General features: G+C 43.5%; 1 protein-coding gene across 6 annotated transcripts in view; it reads right to left on the reverse strand.

Moving 5' to 3' along the window:
- The window catches only part of LOC148643457 (seizure protein 6 homolog), a 211,185-nt gene that overhangs the window by 80,715 nt on the left and 110,208 nt on the right, over positions 1-20,262 (reverse strand). For all 6 annotated transcript variants that reach the window (XR_015928998.1, XR_015928997.1, XM_088615666.1 and 3 more), the window contains 2 exons: positions 16,599-17,381; positions 14,574-14,707 (listed from right to left, as the gene is read on the reverse strand). Coding sequence is in view for 4 of the 6 variants with exons in the window: in XM_088615666.1 (XP_088471792.1) it covers positions 14,574-14,707; positions 16,599-17,381 (917 nt within the window). In the remaining 2 variants the exon portion in view is untranslated. The remainder of the gene's footprint in view (positions 1-14,573; positions 14,708-16,598; positions 17,382-20,262) is intronic.

Below are 20,262 nucleotides of genomic sequence, written 5' to 3' on the forward strand. Positions count from 1 at the left end.
CCTAAGGATCTCGTCAAGCCCTTTCTTGAAAGACATTAGGCTATCGGCTTTGACAACTTGGCTGGGTATCTTGTTCCACACCCCCACAACCCTTTGTGCAAAGTACTTCCTCCCGCCATTTCCATTTGTTTAATTTCATTTTTGTTTCCCTGCTGACACTGAAGAGATCCTTGGAGTGGTCACTGTCGGTGCCCTTTGGGATCAGGGCAAAACATGAAACGGGCACCTTAATCTTTTCAGCGCAAGATTAAAAAGATTTAAAAAAATATAAATGGTGTGGTAACAGCTCAGAAATAGTGTAGCTTCTTCAAACTATATGGCAATATGATTGTCATGCACTAACAAGGGCACAACAATATTTATGATGTGGAGATGTTCAAGAGATGTTTATTGTACATGCTTTTTATCCTTGAAAATGATTCTAATGATTAAAATAATTTCTATCATTAGAAACCTTAGTAGCTAATTTAAAACATCATAACAGATAAATTAATACATGCATGTACTATACATAGTGCTAGTTAAAAGAAAAGTAACTAAAGCTGATGTTTATTATTTGAAATTCCAAGCATGTCACATAATCAGACGGGATAAACAATATTCACACTGTTATAACTAAGCTCCTAGACACTAGACACTAGAGAACTGAGAGTAAGCAGCTTACAGAAAGGGAGATGTCATTAGGTTGTACAGAGAACAGCGCCAGCAAAATCAAGCCAATCTTATTTTTTTCTCCTTAAAAAGAAATTGGAATTATTGCAAACGTGATCCCAATAATTTCACAACCTAGACTCACAGTGACAGATTCCAAAGACGATTCCAAATTAGCAGGATTAGCAAACGCTGCGAGTGAGATTGAGGGTGACAGGTTTTTGCATCTAGGCTGCAGAACAAGATCTAAATACAAGATGGGAAACACTGAGCTGGAAAACAATAAAGAAGGCACACAAAATGTTGCGACAGTCAAAAGGGCAGAATTCAGACCAAAGGATGTTAAAATTGCATGAAGCACCAGGAAGGCCTCATTCAGAAGGCTGTGTAGAGTTTTGGCCACCACACTGCAGAAAATATATTGCTGCTTGGGAAGAGCAATTGCATGTTGTACATTATAGAGGTTAGGCAATGTCCTACACAAGAGCAAGAGAATAAAAGACATTGCGTGGAAGAGTATTTCAATACCGAGGCACGTCTCAACAAAAGACTGTCTACGGAACAAGAGACCCAGCCATGTTACTGAAGCCGATACACTGGCTTCTTTGGTTTCCAAACTCTAAAAGGAAGAAATTCCAACCCTAAAACTTTCCTCTCACCGATGTCTAATTTCCATAAAAGTAATTTCAATTGCCCTTCACAGAGAAAAACAAAATAAGATTGGCTTCCCAAACTTTCTTTTTTTTTAACCAAGGTCTGTGTCCGTTTGCCCTATATTCCATCTGTATAAACTGTACGCTTATTTTTCTTTTCACTTTTTTTGGGTGGTTTGTTTGTGCATCGTCCTTGGGTATGGAAAGGCATGTTTAAAATAAAAACGATCATCATTATTCTTTCGTGAAATGGCTGGATGGAATCTTACCAACTCTTACCTACTAAACAAGCTTGAGGGGTCCAATGGCCTCCCCTTCTTTGTAACCTTTCTAATATAGGAGAGCAAGTGATGCAGCAGAGTTCATTGCAAATAATCCAGTCAATCAAACCTCCTCACCCTATGGTAAATGAATACCAAAGGGTATTGATTTAATCTACTTCTGGACAAATGTTTTATTTAGTGTGATTTTATTAAAACATCTGCCTGAAAGCCCAGGGAACTGTAATAAATTGTTCTTTGGGATAATGGCATTCAAGTTACAAATTTGAGTGTCTTAAAGACTATATGCTTATCTGAATAGAGTGGTTCATTACCACTGTTGCTTAATAGGCTTAACTTTAATGGGCTATTGGGCTTGTGAATAGAGAGAAGCATGTGATCTCAATGACTCTGGCTCCCAGGACTCTGTGGAAAAAACTTGTGCCGCCTCTGAAAGGAGAGAAATGACCCATCTATGCTCAGTTCACTCTGTTACAAAATAAATCCATCAGCTCAAGTATTTTTAACCATTTACTAAGTTTTTTGTATGCATTGCATTACAATTTAACCCACATTTTAGGAAGAAAGACCATTCTTATTGAAAAGCCCAACACGAACACAAGATGCTTCATACACTTTCTTCAATGCCAGCTCCCTTTGTTTCTCCCTGCTTCCTGCACTCTCTGTAATTGTGTGATATTTAAATGTGAAAATCTACAAATAGCAGTGCTTCATACGAGGGGTAATCAAGGGCATATTGCAGCAAGTCCTCCAAGAAATTAGACAAGTGTTATCGATATTTACAACAGGCTTCAGGTCTTTGGAAAGGATAAAGCCTAGCAAAGAGAATATGCAAAGGTCTCTTCTGGATACTGTACAGCTCAGCTTAGTAGATGCTCTTCAATGACACTGCATTAGTGTTTGCATTAAACCATAGGTATTAAGAATATTTGTAAAGACAGGGACAAGCTTTAGCTGGGACTGTAAAAGCACGGCTAAACCACCGAAACTCATAATCATACTGTGTCCTAGGTATTACTTGTATAAATTCACGATCGATCAGCTGCACGATCTCCCCTTTGTGTTTATACAGTATGCAAGTAAGTTTGGAACTGCGGAACGTGCCTTCAATATGATCAACCAAAGCCTGCGTTTACGTTTGGTCTGATCGGTGTCAGGTTGATTCTACATCACTGTCAAAAACAGGGGTTCAGGCTCCACACTGCTGGAGCTCACAGAGCTTGTTGGACGCCAAAGGCATTCCCCGTCTCTCTACTGCATGGCTAGATAGATACATTGAACAGGAGCGCAGGATGCACCCAATGGGACAGGCAGCCAGAACCATTAGGACAAGCCCATCAAGATCAAAGCAGCCACCGTGCTTAAGTGCATCCTCATGTTTGCATTCTCCCCCCATGTGGTGCGTACAGCATGTGATATTCTACTTAGCCTTTCTGAACCCATGAAAGACCTCCTGGGCAGGCCCTTTTCTCAGTCAGGGACAGCAGAACAAGAAACGCAAAAAGCTCTCATCTGGGGAAGATGCGCTTGTGAACAAGAACTGAGTAGACAGCTTCCTCGACACGGGGGTGACAAGAGAAACAAGAGAGATCTGCTGTTCAAATGATGAACTGGTGTGGATGCTGTTGTTCAGTACAACAGGGTCCCCCCCCCCCCCCACAAACAGAAGCCTGCTCATATTGTGACATGAATAACAAAGGATGGGAGGGTGATAGCTCTACAGCAGACAGCATCTCCAACTATAGCCTCAATCAGTTCTCCCTTCTCCTGGTTCTGCAGAGCCCCTGCACTTGCTGGTGTTCAGCCGTAAAGAACATTTTTAGTTGTTTTCCCACCGTGTTAAGGTCGGCTTTTGCATGTTTCTCCAAGTTCTGCTGAAAACGGTTTCTTCTATGCAGAACGGGTCTATTAAAAAAAAGTCATTAGTTTAATTTATGGTCTGTTAAGTAACATGTGACTGGAATCACAACCAGAAAACACAAGACTGCCATTATATTGATATGATTGCTTTTAAAGGAGCTAAAGTTAATTACATTAAGCTAGTGTTTTTTATTATTTCTTCCATTGGAACAAAACTGTTCACCCCAAAGCCCATCAAAGCACTATCCATACATTAGTGGGACACAGTGAAACTGAAAGCTGGGACTATTATAAAGTTTCATATCTTAGTCCAGGTGCTTCTTTCCCACTCTGTCTAGAGCGATCCAGCTGAAGGTTAAACTTAAGCTCCACACAGCCTGTGCAATATCTTTGAACAAGTGCACTTTGCATTTCCAGTGAGATCAGGGGCCTGATGTTTTCTTCCCTGCAATGATTTTCCTGGTGTCTCAGTCAGGGACGCAGACAGCAGGAGACGATACGTAACCAGGCAGCTGAACTCTGACTGTTACCGAGTTCCGAGAAAATAGTTTTATTTATAACTCACTGTAAAACACTGGAAGGAAGTGACAGAGAGAAAACGTGGCTTATTGCACATATTAATTTCCCATTAGCGGCTTCCGGAGCAAATCGCTATACGGTTATCCAGTGTGTCATAAATAGAAAAACTAGTTCTCATGTCTCTGCAAGAACATACTGTATAGAGCAGAGTAACTACAATCAGCATACATTAGCTGTAAGATTACAGCAGAATTTGGGAAGTGCCATTTAAAAAATATCAGACAATTCTGAGCTGGAGAACTGCAGCCACATCAATATTATTCGCCCACAAACCATCTAAAATGTATTGCTGGCACATGTAATCATTTAAGCACTTTAAGGTAATTTTCCACGCGTCGTATTGGAAATGCAAGGGTAGCCTGCTGAGCTTTCCTAGCCACATTTTTCGACCTTTTCTTAAGATCTGTCATCGTGATGAGCACTTAGCCATTCTTCCTGTTCCAACAGCAGCGCTGTATTGCTTCCCGTACGCAGTCTTTTAAGTAAATGTGAATTCCCTGTGGGTCCAGCCAGGTCAGGGGATGCGTTTCCACCCAGACACTAGACCGTCACGAAATATCTCATAATCTCATCATTTGTTCGTCTTTGAAACGGGGTCTAGAAGAAGCCGATGGCCCATGCATGCTCAGAAGCTGGTAAGAAGTGGATTCCTGGACAGAAATGCAGTTTTTTTGAATCAAGAAATATCTTCCAAATCTGTTTCCAAATGTAAGTATTCTTCTCTGCAGCTATAAAGGCCAGGAGCAGATTTTAAACTTTTGCTGGAACTCTGGAATTTTAGGTAGCAGCATGAGATGTAGAATTGAGCCTTCTGCTCACATAAAGGACCGGCTCCATCATACTTCATTATGAATTGTCATTTCTTCAGTATGACATTAAATCTCATATTAAATTGCTTCAGCATCATGGAGTGTCAATATCATGCCTTATGCCATTAGCAGTAAGTGGTTGAGCATTAATTTGTCAATCAAATGGTCAGCAGGTACGTTCCACTTGTGCAGAGAGGATTGCCTGCCAACCCACTGCAGTATAAGGTGGCCTTGAATTAGCAGGCTCCAGCTATGATCTCTTCAGCTTGATCGGGAAGTTGATGTGGATGTTCCCAGCCTCAGCGATTGAACTGAAGGACCCAGGATGAACCATATCAGCCGCCATGTCCTGGTTTCTCATTCATCGATTGGCCCGCTCAAGAGTGCAAGAGTGGCTCAGCGCCATGCTGCCAAGGTCACCCAGAGGTGCCTTTCGGCAGGATGGGTCTCGTGACGGTCTTCCCTGTAGGAGGCATGGCTGAAAGAGCAGCAGCTGCTTGCTTGTGGGGGGAAAAAAAGCCAGGACCATTGACCAAAAGAAAACGATATTGAACACGTAGAGCAGTGGACGGAGGTATAGTTGATCTCCAACACACAAGATTCCATAATAAATAATAAGAAAAGGATTTCTGCTTAAGATCCACGATACAAGCGATTTAAATGAGTTACAAAATATCTTATGCTATAGATGAAAAATGGCAACAAACAACTTAATATAAAGCAGGTTTAAGTGCACACTTCAGCAGCTCTTAGCATGTCAGAATAGTGCTGTGTTGAGGTTTTTTGTAGCTAGAGTACATTTTTGTTGTTAATCCAAATTGTGAACCAAATGGAAAAACTCATGACTTTAAAGGTCATCTCATTTTAAAATTATTCTCCCAGTAGAGTATGCACAAACGACTACGTATGACCATGAAGCCCATGAGTACAGTATTTCTGTGACAAAGCTAAAGGCTAACAAAATACTATGAATTGGAGTAAACATGACCACAGGCATGAACAAAGAAATAATACTAAAAAACAGACTGGAAAAAATGCATCCGGGTTCCCAGTTCACCAGAATTACGGTATCTAACCTCTCTCTCCCTTTCCTGAAAAACTGCAGTCAGTGCAGCGCACAGAGGTTCCTCTGTGATGAGTAACTATCAGCAGCCTGCCAGCCACATGTGTTCCCTTCCATCAACTCCATCAATCCTGCTCCATGTTGTCAGTCTGGAGATGGAGCAGAAAGAGCTCACCCAGCCCCTGGGATAGCAATCAGCAGGGCAGCGCTGAGAGGCAGAGAGGGATGACACTTCATTAACATCTCCCAGCCGTGTCTCTCCATCACACAGTATGCACACTCACCCCCTCAATCTCCCCTTTTTCCTGTTCCCCCACCTGACACACACACAGTGTATAAAATCTCAGCACATTGTTACAAGTACCCTGATCTCTCAATGCTTACAGTAGATACAAATTACGTACACTGCATTGATAACATAACAAACTAACATAACTCTCAAATGCTCAAGCACACACAACCAGACACTTCCACACTTGCACAGAGCTGGACCATGACAACACACTATAAGGACATGTAGAATACAGACTCTATGCACAACAGCCCAGAAGGCTAGACAGACTACAATGGGGCTATCCCCCATATCAAAGGGGCTTTAAAATACTCAGGGTAACCTTCAAACATCAAACTCCAGCTTTCTGGAGACATAGGGAGATGATGGCAATAGTGTCTGTTCAAGCATGACATGATGCCTGCTCTGTGACTGCAAATAGATTTGTTACAAAGGAATGAAGAAATGACTATAATGCAATAAAAACTGCCAGAAATAAGCTAATTAACAAAGGGATCTGATACGATATGGCTCTGCAGTGTGTCATTTTGAAGCCTTAGAACTATGCCTGTTATCTCAGTGATTGGCTTATCCCCAGAAATGTGCGCCCTATTTGAGTGAGTCATCGGGCATGCGATTTTCATGCCCTCTCTGTAATTAATTCAGATGGACACTGATAAATGAACTGTATCCACTTGTTCAGGTCTTCAATGCATTCTAATGCTGTCCGCTCTGAATTCATTTAGGTCAAGTGGTGGGTGACATACCAGTGGTGTCAAGGGTATCTGCAGGTTATAAGGATGGATCTGAACTTGCGTTCACCTACGAGTTAACACTGGATAGTAATGCTCCTGTAAACGTGCTCTTTTCACAGAACCACTCACTTTGTCAGAGTGCAAAGAAAAAAAATATTGTTGGGGGTTTCTGTGATGATGGAAGGCAAAATAAAAAACATTAGCTAGAATAATAAGTGGTTATTGCATGTGGTAAGTAGCACAATCAGTCTGAGTTTACGTTAGGACACTAAAGTTGTTGTAATGAAATGCATAGGAGGAAACAGGGCTATTTTTGCATGTTTCTGTCAATCTTCACCTTATTCTAAACCAATGAGAATGAGGAGGCTGAGGGTGTACAGACAAGGGGAGCTCAGCAAACATTTCACAAGCAAGATAGGCTTGGGGAGCACTGCACTGAAGGGCAACCGTAACGCTTCACCCTTCAGTGTGGGAACTTTTACACAAGAAGAGAAGAACCTGCCCCTTGTTGAAGAGGATGGCAAATCCCTCACACTACATTCCCCTTTTCATGATAATTCATTCACATTCCCTGGCCCAGAGACTCAATTAATATTTTGAGTGAGGGGAACTGATAGTTTCCTTAGAGCAAGGATACCCCACAATCCAGTTTTTGGAGGACCACCATGCTTCTATTATGCTTTGCCCTGCACAAAACAGCATTTCACCATCCTTCGGAGCTCAACCTGGCCTTGAAAAGGCCAATCAGTAGTGAACATGTATGGGCCTGGATTTAAAAGGGAGTGCAGCTAGATGAGGGCTTTATTATACATTATGCCCTGATCCACTGATGTATATACAGAAATGCAGGCTGGATAGAGGGGTGGATTATAGGAGGAAAGTAAATGTGCTGTTTATTATTTGCAAGAAAAATAATTGCATTGAAGAGTGCCTGCAGGATTTAATTCTCCCTGAGCAGAAGCACATTTTTCATTCTTCGGCTCCTTTTGTTTGTTCCCGACGATGCTCAGTGCAGTCCCTGGCACTCAGACCCCTTGGGATGAGGTCGGACCCTGCCTGCAGAGAAAACGTTCCCCCCCCACCACCATGTACATCAGCACAGCTCCCACTTAGCGTCAGAACCTAAACAGATTGTCCCTTCCCCTGGCTCAGAATTCACAGGTTCACAGATCCTAATCTCCCCCGGCTTTTGTCTCATTTTTAACTGCAGTTTTGCACCGTGCAAATCCTAACAGACTGATAAGCCTCTCAAGTTCCATCCTCCACCTCCACGGCTTTAAAGATTTAGCTCTTCCTAGCTTTGCAGAGGGCACTGTCTCTTGTGTTTTAATTCTGACAAGAACTATTCCTGGACCCCTTGGTAGCTGTTGGTGGTTTTTATTTTTATTTTAAAAGGTTGATCACGGGTCATTTTTAAAATTTTATTACATAAGTCGTGCAGAAATTTACAAGGGGCCATGTTTACTCTAAGGGCCAGCCATATATATTTGATGAGCCATGACAAGGTTCAAAGACATGAAAGTAGTACTAAAAATGACTGGCAGAGGACAAGCAATACTGCTTATAATACAGTTTTCCCCTGAAGAACTTCAGGGCTAAAGCAGAGGTAGAGTGCGCTACAAGAGGAAAGTAGACTAGGTTCTTATTTTTGTTCTCTCTGTTCTCATTCGCAGAAGGTACAACTTCCTTTGAGTTCTGACAGGTAATTAACAAGCCCTCGTTTTGATTTACTTTAAGCTGCCGTGATGTGATCTAATTGTGAATGATCAGAATGCGCGCGTGGTGTCCAGAGGTATTGATTCAGGCTGCGGAGGAGGGTAATTGTCTCCTATCTCCAGAAGGGATAACGCTGAGCCACAAGCAGCACAGCACTTGCTGAAACGAACCCTGTTGTGGCCCTAGTCTTCTCGAAGTAAAAATGAATGGCAAGCAGAGGCTACACACATACGTCACCTGCAGTACAAGTGAGGCAGTGCAAAGCCTTCCTAAAAACAAATTCATCCCAGAATTTATCAATAAAGCAACTTAACCTCTCATACAATTGCACATCGTGTTAAAAACTGAAGGCTTACGATGTAAAGCCGAAGATGGCAATGTAGAACTATGTGCTTTCCCAGTAGCTACAATTGTGGTGGGTGGACAAAATGAACAGTACAACTCAGCCTAAACAAAGAGCTAGAATGTGACAGTGCTAGAATTATAGAAGTTGGGCTAATTCAGAACAGTGGGCCCAGTGTGGCCGTTTCTGTGAGGCTGGAGACCCCTTTGATGGGAGCCTTTGGGCTGTACTGTAGCTTAGGCAGCCCAGGAGTAAAATCAGTCTTCAGGCAGATGGGGTTAGTTGAGCTGTTCTCTGTATTAATGGATACACAGCTTTCCAAAGTCAGGGATCTTGATATGAATTTGTTAATGGATGATGATGTCAAGCAAGCTGCTAAGAGTCCATGCAGCCATTTCCATTGTGAGGTGACGTTTCTCCAAAGGTCAGCCCCATCTGTATTGAAAGGGTTTTGAGCTCATTTACACCGAAAATAAACAATGAACGAGAACAGAATCTTAATAGCAGGTTCTGTACTATCTTTACAGCTTCTTGAAGGTTCTTCTTTTAGGACTCCATCTGGTGAGCAAGAGAAAACAGAAGTTTCTTTTTTAGTTTTCTGACGGTTTGAATTATTGAAGTATTATTCTTTTTCTAGTATCCTGTCTCCATTGTGAATTTAATTTGGTCAGCAGGAGTGCAGTTCTCTGCTTCCCCCACCGCTCCGCACGTAGCCTCAGAGTCTGTCTGATTGCACCTGTCCTTCTTACTGTAAATAGACACTTTATGAGCCCTGAATAATTCAGGTGAACTCCAGACCTTGGAGGAACGCATTATGCAGTCAGCAGATGCACCTTTTGGCCTGTGCTTCCTCCAGACTTAATCTTCGTATAAGGATGTGCATATATCTGGCCTGGCAGCTGTCTGTGCCAAACGGAGCCTTGCGAGTTAAACTTGTGAGATAACAAGGCAAGGGCAGTGTAGAGGCTTGCGGAACACAGTGTCAGGAGCGCCCCCAGATCACACTGCGAACAACAGCCACGCTCAGCAAATATTCCAGGGCTGCCTGCTGTCGGAGCTGCCTTTGGCTTCAACTGCCTCCGCAGTAGGGGAAGAGGGCCGCAGGTGGAAAAGTTGGCTTTTGCTTGAGTGGCTGATCCCTGATCCCTGAACGTTTGAAAGGAAACTGCGAAAATCAACACCGCTATCCGCGCCAGGGGTGGGCACCATCCCAGGCAAGGCTGAACTAAAAGAACAGTTATGAGAGCAGTGTTTTTTTTACACCCCCATGGAAGAGTTTTCCCCAACTGGGATGAGTTTCATTAGCTGCATTCCTCCGTCGCGGCTTTTCAGCACCATTTTGCTTTCCCCCTGAAACTATTTTAGCTGTATGCCTACGGGCTGACATCTCCTCCATCCATGTGGCACATTGACCAGAGTTGAGAGCAGGGGAAGGGTGTCTCCTATGCCTCTCCTCTCGGGGGCAGGTCATGAGTTGGGAAGCTTATAGGAGAATAGTGCTGGGTGGGGGGTGCGGGGAAGAATTTAAAGTTGCCAACCTGCACGTCTGTGGGAGGTGTGAGGCATCTGGAGCAGCTGAGCTAATCCCAACATAAACGTGGGGAGAAGGAGAAAACTTCATTCCATAATCCAGTTTGGGGACCTGGAACTCGGAGGAACTCAGTTTGAGGCTTGGACACCTGGGTGATGGCATGAATGTCAATTTTAACACTGAACCAACCAACCAAGCCCACACAAAGCATTTCTTCTGCAAGCAACATCTCGCCCTTCCAGAATTACAAAATATTGCCTGGTGACTGCCTGGTTTATTAACAAGGGACTAATTTAAATTCTGCATGGCAATGTATTGGTACTGCATGTGCATGAGAGACACCTGCTTTTCACCCTTGGTTTCTAGAAACCTTGAGTAGGACAAACTAGCAAAGTTTTGCCCACTTTCTAACTTGGCCCAAACACAGATTTTCAAAGGCAATAAAATCACTTCAGCAAATAGATTACACAAACCGGCACATTCACAAGAGAGGTGAAGTGGGAAAGACTAATCTTGGAGAGGTAATTACACAAAAGGCAGGGATGCTTCTGATCTGGGAGGTTCATTCATCATGCCTGTACAGAAGCAGAAGACTAAACACAACACAGGAAAAATAACATACTCAAGTAAACAAGTGCTTCCAACTCATCTAGGTCCTTCAGAACAGACCTAGGCAACTGCAGTCCCTATGGACCTTGCTGTAAATAGACTGTTTCCAGGTTGAAATTTGTTGATAAACCTTAGCAGTGGATGCTATTAATTTCTTACACTGTATTTTTAACATTTAAATAAACCGCATTAAAAAAACAGAACAATTTCACGGTTCTTCATTTAAATACAGTATCCTCTAGTTTTTTTTCTCTCCTCTAACATAAAATCACACGAAAGCTACAGACAAAAGGAGCCCAAACATTTCTTTATAATTGTACTGAGATTTTGATTTGATTTTACCCTCTCCAGACAGCAGACCTGACCCAAAAAAGTAATGTTTTTAAACAACTGCAGTCACAAAAACATTGGGCAGAGAGCTTGTTTCTGTTTTGGATGTAAATCGGAGTTACAAACAGCTGGAATTTGCCGGAGACAGAAAGAGAACCTTGGCAAAGTTTCTTCCCGCTGGGTGCTGCAAGTACATTATAACCCCCCTAAGGCCTAAACAGTGTGACAGAAGACCCTTCTGCCAAGCCAGCAGAGTTGTATGGAGAACCTGTGGCCATATGGTGAGTGGAACATAAGGGTGGCACGCGTGAAGTTAGATCTGCATGATATTGGAAAGTCCACCATGGAGGTGTGTACCAGATAAGCCTTTCTTTCCCATCTACTGCTGCCAAGCTAGAGTGGACTGTGTTGTTCAGATGGAGTGTTTCCCCGAATCTAGGTTTCCTTAAGGTCTCTGTTATAAAGTGTGTTCATTCACTGACTGATCTTTAGGGTTATCTGCAGTAATTCCTGTACATACCCAGAGGGCTGATCAAGGCGAGATAGGTGAAGACTTACTATTTTGGTGGTGGTTTTGGGGTCAACCCCTGTTGGTAAATTATGATTTTTTCTTTGTTGCAAAACAAAAACAAATGCTGCTGATAAGGTCTCCTCCAAGAAAGTGATTTGCTGGTTTTCCATAAACCAAACCATCTGTTGGCTGAACCAAGAAATGGAAAGAATCTTCCATCTGGCAGGTGAGAATAACAGTGGGCCGTGAACAACAGTTCTCTGAATGCAGTTTTTATCAAAAGAACCAAACAAAAAGAAAGTATGTGAAAGTGATACTCTGATCATTTAATTTGTGAAATGTGTTTCAGTTAGACCTAAATACATTGCTAAATATTCCAGTTGCTCTGCAATTAATATTGAAACTTCTGTGCCAAATATAGTGCCATGCATGAACCAAACAAACCTTACACATCTGGTGCTGTTCACTGTTTGGGTAGAGTGTGTTTGCTCAGACATATAACATCTGCTTTGCAGAAATAAGTGAGATGAAGGAACTGAGACTGCACGTGCTGTTCTCTGAAAACGGTATTCCAATGGTCTGAGTCTCTTCAGAAATTGCAGTAAAGAAAAACCTTTTGCTATAGGTTCACCTTGAAGGTTAAATCAATTCTAACCCATGTACTGTAAATACAAATGCCTTAATTGGTTAAAGTAGGTCACGAAGTGTTCTTAAATGCAATTGTGACCTTTACATTATCTCCGAATTAAATATTTTGTGTCTCTTGGTTCCAAACCCAAGCCTTTTTAATTAAGTAAAGAGTTGCTTGAAAGGCGTTTTAATGGAAAGATGTTTAAGTGCGTCGTAAACAAACAAAGGGAGAGGACAGCTAATCCATAAGCAATTAATTAGGGGCAAAACTCAGCAGCCTCTCTTATGTATCAAGCACTTGAATGATTAAAAAAAAAAAGAGGTGCAAGATATTTATACTGCGTCCCACTGCTAACAAGCAGGGGGAAGGAGATGTTGCATAATTTTGGACTTTAGTCTTCAGCTACCCTGAAGGCATCACTTGCTGGAATGAATCACTGGTGAGGCACTACAGTACACACTCCTCTTCATCCAAAATATATTAGCCAAACCATCTGGAAGGTCAAAGGGGTAATAGCAATTGTAAATTTTATGAGCCGACTCTTCTGAGTGCAAGGCAGAGTCTGCAAGTTAATCATGGAGAAAGGGGTAGCTGAGGTGAAAAAGCACTCTCCAATGAAAGCACTACGTCACGCCACGTCTACACAGTTTTACTCAGCATAAAGATCACACTGCTGATGGACCTCTGGAACAGAATGGGACCCCTACAGCTTTTAGCTTGTTGGAAAATGTCCATCATGCAGTCGGCCTTAAAAAACTCTTTAAAACTCGGTATCATGTGGTGCTCCTCAGCCATAAATAACCAGCTATAAGCTTAAAGTAGAGGAGAGGAAAGTGTGCCTGCATGTTTCTGTAGGCTCAAGCTGTTCTGGACATGACTAGATTATATTACTGGTTGTCAGGGTGTAGTCGGAGTGGCAACATCCACACAGAATAATGTAAATGGTGTCCGTTTCAGCTGATAATCAGGGATCTGCTCAAGTACCATTGCAGCTGTTCGAGACCTCAACGGCAGAGAAGTCTCGACTTGTTCACGGCACAGCTTGGGCTAGTTTTGCGCTGCGATCATGCCGACATCGGAACTACGCCTTGACTGTTTGTTTTACACGTCAAATTAATTCAGTTCTTCTTTTTGGGTCAATTGCTTTACAGTAAAACGAAATTAAATTTAATCCCGTTTGCGCTACCAGCTTTATTGATAGGCCATCGCTTTCCACGTCATTCTGAAAACTGGAGCAGGGTTACACCGATTATCTCCAGGGCTCTCACCGGGTAGCTGAGCATTTGTCTTTCCTGACTGACTCCTGCTTGCAACTAATTGCTTCGACTGGCTGAATTCACTTATTTACCTCTCCTTTTCACCTCTGTTGCAGCAGAGCTTCGCAGTAGACACTGCTACCGTACAGGAGCCAGTGGATTAATTCAGTGCAGACCAACGGCTGTTGAAATGTACCGTAGGCAGATGGCCTTGTGGCAGGATTTGAAAAGATAAGGTGTGTGACCACGATGCATTGCTCTGTAGCACAAGAGGCACCAACTGTTCGTCCTATTTTTTATTTTCCAATTAAATGATGTGGAAACTATGAGAAAATGTGGGTTTTGTTTTGCCAAAGGAATACAAAGCACAATGGGGAGCACAGTTAGCTGAATTATACTTTCCCCATTTATGTGAGTCCTTGCAAATGGCCGCTTACTAATTGCTCTGCACACAATCACCCAAAGAGCCACAATTTCCCAGGGACCAAGCATGTGGTAATCTTTACCATTCAGGAATGCTGTTGATGGAAGGAAGGGGGATCGCTCAGGTGCTGTAAGTGGGTCACGGGATGGTTTGCAAGGAAAGACTCTGTGCTCAGGTGTTCAGCCTTCACGCCCTGCCATCCTCCTGCAGAAACGAGCCACATCCTTTCCCCTCATTGTCATAAACAAGGCTGCCAGCCAGGAGGAGGGATGGAAAGGGAGGAAAAAAAGGACCACTGACCTGGATTTCCACTCCGTATCCCAGGAAACTTGTGACGGAGTAAGTGCAGTCCACGCTGGAGTAGTACCAGACACTGGACGGCCTGGGTGACTCAATGTAGCCCTCTGGGGCAGTGAAGTTTGAATTACAGGGAACTGGAAAGAGAGGAAATGAAAGTTATTGACTTCCCTGATCCATTCACACCTCCCCACTGGCCCCACATGGACCTCTTTCAAGGTGTCCCATACTCAAAACAATAAGGACTCACTTGTTGTCTATTCTTACTTTCTAAACAAATCCCTGCTTATTTTCTCTTTTTAGATTCTACACAAATCCCTTCTGTTGAACTTGGGGTTTCTGCATTAGAATTAAATGCAATCTACAACTGCTATCTGCGCGGGGGCGTATGTAAGTGTAGAGCCTCATAATTCTTGATCGTTTTTTGTTCTCAATCTTGCACTTTAGGCTGTTTTTGGGAGGTTAGCACATAGGTGTCAGTAGGGGGAGCTACAGGACGGCTTAGTAGCTCTTACAAACAGGAAGTCTCACCATTTCTGGAACCTCCTCCAGAGCAGCCCGTCAACTATAGCTCAGTCATGGTGTGGCTGAGTAAGCAGCTTTGCCACATGTGACCTTTGGTCAATTTTCGCTTGTTAAGGAAGAGGGATATCCATGCCCTACTTCTCTTGTAGTGGAGACTCACCCCAGAGTTTAAGTAGAACAGTAAAATAACATTAACCACATCCCTCCATTGGTGTGGCCCTCAACTTGTTGTTTTTCAAGGTCTCTCTCACATGGGACTGTATTCATGTGAAACTTCTTCCATCAAATAAAACTAATTTTGGAAAGCCCTCGTTTTAGAAATAAAAGTGTAAGTTATTGTGGCAGGGAACATACCCTTTATTTCCAGTATAGCAAATCTCTGTTATAAAAGGCCTCTCCTAGTTATTGGATTCATTTTTAGCCTGAGAACAGAATAATCAACTGACACTCTGCAGAAGCTTGTGTCTCCTTGTTTCTCTTAACTCTTGAGGACAGCAACATATTTAAATGGCCGCTAGGCCTACAGATGCAGCCTCGAATACAGCCTTTCGAAAACGCGCTCCTCGGCCTGTTTTTCCTGAACGTCACTTCAGCTAAGAGGTGCTCGCTGGAGACCTTCAAATGGATTGCGCTTGCACACGAAGTGGCGGACTCCAATTCGCGGGCCTGTCCCAGGAGAGCTCTCCCGTTTCCACACGGCATGCCAGCTCCCGTCTGCTCACGTCCGTGACGGAGCGCCGCAGAGGACAGAAGCTCTTGCCCCCCCCGCGCGTGGGGGGGCTGTCAGTCTAGCCACTTCAGCTCTGCAGTCTCATTTCGCACTTTCCCTCCCCAGCTTGATTCTTAAGAAAATGTCCAATTCTCGAGGACAGTTTGAAGGCCTAGTGGGTAAACTATCAATTAGGATTCCCCCCCCCCAACACTCCTCCTTTAATTTCATTGCAATCCAGCGACATTCCGGATTGTTCCGCAATGGAACTTTTTTTTTTAAAAAAAAAGGTGGCTTAAGATCACAAGCTGCAATCTTGTCTCCTCCATTACGTTACAGGAGCACTTGATTAAACTGGCTGAGTGAAGCCAGAATACTGATGTTATAATTAATTTAAGCCCCAAGGCTGTTTAGATATGAACGGCACAAACGCAGGGAATTCAAAGCAGTTTGTTCCTGTGGTTTTCAGAGGCAGGGCTCTGTGTCTGAGTGGACTGTGGCTTTTATTAGCACGGAAAGTGAAAACATCTTTGCTGGCTGTCAGAGGGGAATCAGTTTATTAAGAGTTCTCCCACTTTGGCACTTAATGCGGTATGTTTGTACTTAGGTCACTTTTAAGATTTTTAAACTATGCAATACATCTAAAACATGCATATTTCATTCTGTGGCTATTATAGAACTATTGAAGCAATTTCGACATCAGTGCCATGTATCTTTTTACCACTATACAGAAGAATAAAATGCTTGAGTTTTGGGAGTGTAAATGTTTTTTCTATGGATCTGGACAGTCGTACCTGGCGTCTGCATTGTGGTGATGATGGTGGTGGTGATGATAGTGGTTGTGGTGGTCTCTTCGTCGGTCTCCCCCGAGGAGGAGGACGACGTCATTGCTGTGATCTCGCTGGCAGTACCCATGTTCTGCTCAGCGATGGGCTGTTGGGTGCGAGCCGCTTCACTTCTCACTGACTCGGTGAGGGCTGAGACGGCAAGGCTGGTCGCCGCGGTTACCCCGCTGGTACTGACAGGCCCCTCCCCAGTGGGTGTGGCAAGGGCGGGGCTGTTGCCATGGACGTCGGAGGCAGTGAGCTGGATGACGGGGGTGGTCAGGGACTCCAAGGTCATTTCCACCCTCTCCATCTCCATCTCCGTGGGTCTCCCCTGGTTCTTCCCTGCCCCACTCTGGGCCAGGGAAGCTGCAGACTCCTGGGCTGTGGTGGCCATCGTGGCCAAGGGGGAAGTAGTGGCCATGGTGGTGGTAGTGGCAATGTCCGAGAAGGCTGGTACATCCTCGTGTGGCACCAGCTTGGTCGAGGGGTCCCCGCCCGCGTACGAGTCGGCCGTGGGAAGTGTAGGACGCCCAGCAGCCTCCCCATTGGAGAAGAAATGCTGCTGGCCCAGGAAATCCTTCTTCAGCAGCCTTTCGTGGATGAACTCCCCCAGGAGCGGGTGGCGGTTGTGGAAGCTAACCGGAGGAGCTGTTGTGGCCGGGCCGATCTCACCTTCCGGATCCTGCGGCGTGGGAAACGGGCTGTGCCCTCCGGCTGCCTCCGCGGCCCCGCCACTGTTCCTGCTCTTTCCTGCGGAGCACACACACACACGAAGAGGTCACAACAAATCCTGGCAAGCAAGAGCGTGCGATTTCTGCTCTCCTACCTGAAAACCTAGAGCATGCCTATGCGTCTTAGACTGGAGGACAACATCATTTATAGTATTAACAACAAGGAAACTTCGTGAAAGTACTGTAAGCCGCCATGTTGTCCCACACCCCTGGTCTCGTCATGGGCGAGAGGGAGAGCTCCCAGGAATCGCAACGTGACGCGGCCCTTCCTGCTCACTAGTGTTTGACCCTTTTCTCAATAAACCACATGACTCTGGTAAATCAAGCCGGAGATATCTTTATTGCAATACAGAAGGGGGGGCAGGCGAAGTTCACAGGTTAACCTCCTCTCTCACTCACTTTCCTAAGGACAGCCATAGGCTTTTACTCTTGAAGATAAGCAAAAACATATATTTATGATGGGTCAGTAGCAGTTTCTTACCATACAAGGTGTTAACAAGGTCAGCAATTAACCAAAACCCTAATCAGCTAAGACCCCAGTTCACTTTCATGTCGCTAAATCACACATAGGATATATGAGTTACACCTCCACTCAAGAGACCTTGAAGACACCTGGACAGCCGGGAGTCTACCAAACAGTAAAACAGTACTTGAAGACCTAATTGTGAACTCCTCACAGGTGTAAGTTCCTTCACTAGTCCCGGTAATGACTAATGTACAAGTGAGTAAGTACAGGTTGTGCAGAAATTTTCCAACGTGATCCACATGCAGAGTTAACAAGAAAATAGTATTTGTCGGCAAAACCGTCTCGAAACCAAGAGCGATGTTTCTGTTGGAATAAAGGGATGTTTTCACAAGCCTGCTTGCTTACAATGTAATAGGGCTGCCTCAGCTCACCGGAAGTCTTGTTGCCTCATTCTGAATCGCAGAATATAGCGCTGTGCATACCTGGAAATTCCATCCATTCCATTTATAAATGCAGGTTCATAAATGCAGGTTTTACAAGCTGCTGTGCACATTTTACTTTCATTGTGGTTTGAAATGCACTCATCAACGCCAATTCTTGCAATTCCCCTTTAACAGAGAAGGCTACCAGGGGACCCAATTCAAGTATTCAAAATCTTCAAAGGCACTGAAAACGTTATCACGGTGAATTTCTTCAGAATCATCAGTTCGGCTCCAACCAGAGAACACAAGTGGAAACCATGCGAAAGGGCATTTGAGTGCATCTGGGAACAAGATGTGCTTTTTCTCCCAGAGGGCTGTGGGAGTCTGGAACAGGCCGCCCCGCCATGTTTTGGAAGCTGAAACCTTGGCTTCTTTCAAGAACTGGCTGGGTGAGATCCTTGGATCCGTTAAGCATTACCGTGGCTGAACGACTTACTCTCGCCAAATGGGCATTTGTTGTTTGTTTCGATCTCATAAGAACAGTTACAAAACAGAGGAGACCAATTCGACTCATCCAGCTAGTCCTGTCGTACTGTCCCACAACTCTTTTCGTGTAGAAGCGCCTCCTGTTATCAATTTTTAAGGGCACAATAAAAAAAAAATTGATGAATTGCATTTAAAACCAGAAAGGTAGAAAACTGTCTGTGAAGGAGTGTGACTGATATAAAGGGTGATGGAATTTAAACTTCTGTTCAGCCTCTTGTATTAAATGGGGCTCACAAATGAAGACAAGGAAGTGGTAAAAAGCACAAATAATGAAAGTAGATGAATTGAGACCTGCAACCTTTTCAAAAAGATGCTCTGCGCATGAAGCCGAAAAGATAACCTTTTCTCGTAATAACTCCTCATTTGAATAGCTTTTCTTCTCCCCTCTCCAATTAATAAAACTAAAGAGTTAGCCCTGAACTGCTTTAATTAGCAAATATAATAATTGGAAGGATGAAAATAAATATGCCCACCTGCACCTAGCTAGATCTAATCAGAGGCCCTTTAGGATGACTAGTGTCTGCCAGAGAACATGTTGATTTCTTCACAATTATTCAATTCAGCTCTGATAGAACTCAATCTGCTTCAGACAATGAAAGTCATTGTATCTGTGGCACTGTAAAAGAGCCCTGTGGAACGCTACAAACACTAATAGCATACCCCCCCCCAACACACACACACTCAAACCCACACTCACTCTCCCCCTTAGAACATTTCTAGTCCAAATGCAGTACGCTCAAAATGACTGATGGTCTCTCAAATGCAATAAAGCCTTTTTTTTTGGAATGTCAGATGTAAACGCACAAATCTTTCCCTGCAGAGCGCTGAGATTTCTCTGAAGGATCAACATTTTTTTTTCCCTTTCAGCTGTTTCAAAGCAATCAGCGAGACAATACCAGTTTGTTTTTTTCTTCTTCTCCATGTCAGCTAAATTGTGAATTTCATAGCTTGGGAATACAGCATGGTGTGGATCATTGCTGATATAACAAATATTTGAAGTGTCAAAAGATTTGGGATTACCGTTATTCTTTTGTAGACTACTTGAATGTTTTTTCCCCCCCTTGTTAAGCATGCCGGCATTTTGCAGACTTCAGATTCGTGTATTTAAAATTATTTATTTTTTTTGGTGCATATTAAATTGCAAGAAAATGAGTCTGTGTAGGCAATGGCAAACTTTAGAGTCTGTTGATCTTCCTGTGCGCTGAATTACAGCACTCCCCTGTATGAAAACAGGCTATGTGCAGCCAGTAAGTTTCCTGGTGAGCTTGATTAGTGTCTGTATTCCATTTAGTAAAGAAATATCACCTTTTTTGTGCATAAGAAATAAAACCTCATGTGTTCAAGAAGTGAGACTACTGCAGAAATATTTCCAAGTGACAACAGAAACATTTTCCCAGTACTTCCCACAATAAAATTTATCGTGGAATGACAAAGTGACTGACTGCATCTAAAACTTTTTCCACCCC

The sequence above is a fragment of the Lepisosteus platostomus genome, chromosome 22 (assembly GCF_059453375.1).
Source record: "Lepisosteus platostomus isolate fLepPlt1 chromosome 22, fLepPlt1.hap1, whole genome shotgun sequence".
In the NCBI taxonomy this organism is placed as follows: Eukaryota; Metazoa; Chordata; class Actinopteri; order Semionotiformes; family Lepisosteidae; genus Lepisosteus; species Lepisosteus platostomus.